The 5,000-nt window shown below is 51.6% G+C and overlaps 1 protein-coding gene across 1 annotated transcript in view; it reads left to right on the top strand.

Moving 5' to 3' along the window:
* Nucleotides 1-2,041, top strand: part of ing3 (inhibitor of growth family, member 3) — a 14,869-nt gene extending 12,828 nt beyond the window's left edge. Inside the window, exons 11-12 of the mRNA XM_039793905.1 lie at nucleotides 1,181-1,219; nucleotides 1,569-2,041. Coding sequence (XP_039649839.1) covers nucleotides 1,181-1,219; nucleotides 1,569-1,685 — 156 coding nt within the window. The 3' untranslated portion in view covers nucleotides 1,686-2,041. The remainder of the gene's footprint in view (nucleotides 1-1,180; nucleotides 1,220-1,568) is intronic.
* Nucleotides 2,042-5,000: the final 2,959 nt, after the last annotated feature.

Here is a 5,000-nt window from a genome sequence, read left to right as displayed (position 1 = left end):
CCCGATAGATACTGTAACAGGGTACGAGCCCGATAGATACTGTACGAGCCCCATAGATACTGTAACAGGGTAACGACCGAGTAGATACTGGGCAGGGTACAGCCCGATAGATACGTGTAACGGGTACGAGCCCCGATAGATACTGGGACAGGGTAACGAGCCCGATAGATACTGGTAACGGGTAGCAGCCCCGATAGATACTGGGACAGGGTACGAGCCCCGATAGATACTGGGACGGGGTACGAGCCCCGATAGATACTGTAACAGGGTACGAGCCCGAGCCCCGATAGATACTGGGACAGGGTACGAGCCCCGATAGATACTGTAACAGGGTACGAGCCCCGATAGATACTGTAACAGGGTACGAGCCCCGATAGATACTGGGACAGGGTACGAGCCCCGATAGATACTGTAACAGGGTACGAGCCCCGATAGATACTGTAACAGGGTACGAGCCCCGATAGATACTGTAACAGGGTACGAGCCCCGATAGATACTGGGACAGGGTACGAGCCCCGATAGATACTGTAACAGGGTACGAGCCCCGATAGATACTGTAACAGGGTACGAGCCCGAGCCCGATAGATACTGGGACAGGGTACGAGCCCCGATAGATACTGGGACAGGGTACGAGCCCCGATAGATACTGTAACGGGGTACGAGCCCCGATAGATACTGGGACAGGGTACGAGCCCCGATAGATACTCGTAACGGGTATGAGCCCCGATAGATACTGGGACAGGGTGCACGAGCCCCGATAGATACTTGGACGGCACGAGCCCCGATAGATACTGTAACAGGGTACGAGCCCGGCCCCGATAGATACTGGGACAGGGTACGAGCCCCGATAGATACTGTAACAGGGTACGAGCCCCGATAGATACTGTGACGGGGTACGAGCCCCGATAGATACTGTGACGGGGTACGAGCCCCGATAGATACTGTAACAGGGTACGAGCCCGAGCCCCGATAGATACTGGGACAGGGTACGAGCCCCGATAGATACTGTAACAGGGTACGAGCCCCGATAGATACTGTGACGGGGTACGAGCCCCGATAGATACTGTGACGGGGTACGAGCCCCGATAGATAGATAGATGGATGGATGGATGGATAGATGGATAGAGAGATAGATAGATAGATAGATACTGTAACTATAAACCTTCTTTCATGTTTTCAGGTTTCTTACGGAGAAATGGTCGGCTGTGATAACACAGACGTAAGTATCACGTTTATTAGAGAGAGAGAGAGAGTGTGTATTTGGTAACATGCTGTGTGTGTGTGTGTGTGTGTGTGTTAACATGCTGTATTTGTTAATGTGTGTGTGTGTTAACATGCTGTGTGTGTATTTGTTAATGTGTGTGTGTTTTTAACATGCTGTGTGTATTTGTTAATGTGTGTGTGTGTGTGTGTGTGTTTTAACATGCTGTGTGTATTTGTTAATGTGTGTGTGTGTGTGTGTGTTTTAACATGCTGTGTGTGTGTGTGTGTGTGTGTGTGTTTTAACATGCTGTGTGTGTGTGTGTGTGTGTGTGTGTGTGTGTGTGTGTGTGTGTGTGTGTGTCCAGTGTCCCATCGAGTGGTTCCACTACGGCTGTGTGGGTCTGACCGAGGCCCCCAAGGGGAAGTGGTACTGCCCGCAGTGTACGGCCGCCATGAAGAGACGAGGCAGCCGCCACAAATAGGCGGCCCTGCCCCCCCGCCCTGTTGGGTGGTAACCTCCCAAACCCGCCAGAGGTCAGAGGTCACCAGGCTGCTCACGTACCAGACACACACATGCTTTGTGCCAACAGAAACCATCTTTAAATTAAGACTCAAATGCTTTTGTTTCACTAAATATCACTCGTGTAGTTTTTTTATTTTTATTTTAAAAAGCCCAGAAACTACAAATGTTCTTCTTCCTGTTTGCTTTGTTTTTTTTATCATAACATAAGTCAGACTTTTACAGTTTAAAATAAAATGTACATAATTCTGAGTTCCTGGATCCCATAGTTCTGTGTTTAGGTCACATTAAAGTCACGATGTTCAACACTGAGATTAATCTCATTACTCGAGATGGTTTTCTTTCACTCGACGAATGTTTCAGGGTTCATACGTTTAGAAAAAACCTGGAAAAGTTATGGAATTTGAAAAATGCAAACTCCAGGCCTGGAAAGGTTTTGGAAACATAAAAAGACCCAGAACGTTTTGGAAAAGTCACATAATCACAGCATAATAATATGTGATTAATAAATGTATTTTCTCCTGGTCTTAACCTCAGCGTTGTATTCGGGGAGAGATATTAAGAATCCATCTATGACCCACAGACATTACCATTCAGTTATAGTTAACCCTCTGAGGGGAAACTTTAACACAGATTATTCTTATTGGAGAATGTCGACTGACATTTTCAGGAACACGTAGTCATGGAAACTTGCTGTAAAGTATTGGTTAAAATGCGTATGAACTAGGGCTGTGCTCGACTGAAGAAGTTTTAGTCGACTAACACTCCTTCAACTCTATCGACTAATGGATTAGTTGATTTAATGGACAGATCTGTAAATGTGAGTTTCTCCACAAAGAGTCATGTTAAAGCACCACTTTAATTCTTGTGTTTACCAGAGATGAGCTCGTACGGTTCTTGGTAATAAGTCATTCAGCATGAAAACAGCATCAGACATGACTAATGGACTAAAGAGATCTAAGACCATGGACTATACTCGCTACATCGTGATATGGAGGGGAGTTGTTTTTACTCATAGAAATGTGGTTACGTACGACACACATTAATAAACTTTCATATATTCGTTTCCATGTACTCTGGTGGACTGCAGTGGTGGATGTAGTTATGCCCATCGACTGTATGCCACAGTCCACAGGCTGCGTGCTCGGGGGACACACACACACACACACACACACACACACACACACACACACACACAGACACACGAGGAGAAATCGGGCCAAATAAATCCAACATGTTGGATATCCCCGATTTGAGATCGGAGCGGCCCGACGTCCTTCCGAGCAGACGAGAGCAGTCTTAACACGCCCCACGCGGCAGGAACATCTGATCAGATTATTTTACCATAATCGGAGCATCCTTAAGATTGTCGGGAGGGGGGAATCGGGGCTGAAATCGTCCGAATTATCCTGCCGTCTGAACCAGGCTTATCCCACTAAGAGGGAGCAGGCCTAGTATGAACCCTGATGTTTCTCTCAAACTAGGGCTGGGCGATAAGGCCGCTTACACACTGGCTGCGTGGCGTGTCTGTTTTTATATTTGGGCTCCCATGGTAACAGGTTAAAGCTTACACACTGTCTGAGTGACACGCACGTCTCAGGCGCGGCTCGAGCCTCGCCGAAAACGCGTGCATGCAACCGGCGCCTATTTTTCACGCAACACGCCAGCGTGTTGGAAGCGTTTCCAGACAACATAGAATATGAAAATATGTTTATATGTCATTTAGACACAAATACATATTAATAAATGACATGTTGATGGTTGAAAGTCTCGAGGTTTTGATATAAATGTAATTTAAAATAAGTAATTTATAGATATTCGTAATAATCGTAATCGGATCAGAATATATTTATGTTTATGGGAAACATCCATGTGTCCAGACGAGGCTACCAGTAGTAGTAGTAGTAGCAGTAGTAGTAGCAGCAGCAGCAGTAGTAGCAGCAGCAGCAGCAGCAGCAGTAGCAGTAGCAGTAGTAGTAGTAGTAGTAGCAGCAGTAGTAGCAGCAGTAGTAGCAGTAGTAGTGAGTGAGTAGCAGTAGTAGCATGGTAGCAGCGGCAACGGCGCAGCAGCAGTGGTAGTGGCGAGCAGCGGTAGTAGTAGTAGTAGTAGTGGTAGTAGTAGTGGTAGTGGTAGTGGTAGCGGTGGTAGCGGTGGCAGCAGCAGCAGTGGTAGTGAGTAGCGGCGGTAGTGGTGGCGGCGGCGGTGGCAGCGCACGGTGAGTGAGTAGTGGTGGCAGTGGTGAGTAGTGGTGGCGGTGGCAGCCCAGCGGCGGCGGCGGCTGAGCGGTGGTGGTGGCAGCGGTGGTGGTGATGGTGGTAGCGGTGGTGGTGGTGGTGGCAGCGGCGGTAGCGGCGGCAGCGGTGGTAGCGGCAGCGGCGGCGGTGGCGGCGGCGGCGGTGGTAGTGGTAGTGGGGTGGTGGTAGTAGTGGTAGTGGCAGCGGTAGCGGTAGTGGTGGTGAGTGGCGGCAAGCGGTGAGTGAGTGGTGGCGGCAGCGGCGGTTACGGTGGTGGTGGTACGGTAGGTGGTGGCAGCGGTGGTGAGTGGTGGTGGCAGCAGCGGCGGTGGTAGTGGTGGTGGCAGCGGCGGCGGCGGCGAGCCGGTGGTAGCGGCAGCGGTGGTAGTGGTAGCGGTGGTAGCGGCAGCGGTAGCGGTGGTAGTGGCAGCGGCAGCGGTGGTGAAGTGGCAGCGGCCGGCGGCAACTGAGTGGCGGCGGCAGCAGCGGCAGCCGGTAACAGCAACGTGGTGGTAGTAGCGGCAGCGGCGAAGCGGCGGTAATTAGTGGCAGCAGCAGCGGTGGTAGCGGCAGCAGCGGCAGCGGTAGTGGCAGCGGCGGTGGTAGTGGTAGTGGTGGTAGCAGCGGCAGCGGCGGCAGTGGTAATTGGTAGCAGCAGTGGTAGTAGCAGCAGCAGCAGCGGCAGCAGTAGTGGTACAAGCAAGCGGCAGCGGCAAGCAGTGAGTAGCAGTGGCGAGCAGCGGTGGTAATTGGCAGCGGCAGCGGCGGCAGCGGCAGTGGCAGCAGCAGCAGTGGTAGTGGCAACCCGGTAGTAGTGGTAGTGGTAAGCAGCGGTGGCAGCGAGCGGCAGCAGCGGCGAGCAGTGAGTAGTGGCGGCAGTGGTAGTAGCGAGCGGTGGTAGTGAAGTGGTGGTGGTGGTGGCAGCGGTGGTAGCGGCAGCGGTGGTGGCGAGTGGTGGTAGCGGTATGACGGCAGCGGCGGTGGTAGTGGTGAGTGGCAGCGGTGGTGGTAGTGGTGGCGGACGGTGAAGCAATGCGTGGCG

Source organism: Perca fluviatilis, unplaced genomic scaffold (assembly GCF_010015445.1).
Source record: "Perca fluviatilis unplaced genomic scaffold, GENO_Pfluv_1.0 PFLUV_unplaced_scaf_3, whole genome shotgun sequence".
Taxonomy (NCBI): domain Eukaryota; kingdom Metazoa; phylum Chordata; class Actinopteri; order Perciformes; family Percidae; genus Perca; species Perca fluviatilis.
This window is presented reverse-complemented; position numbering and strand designations above follow the sequence as displayed.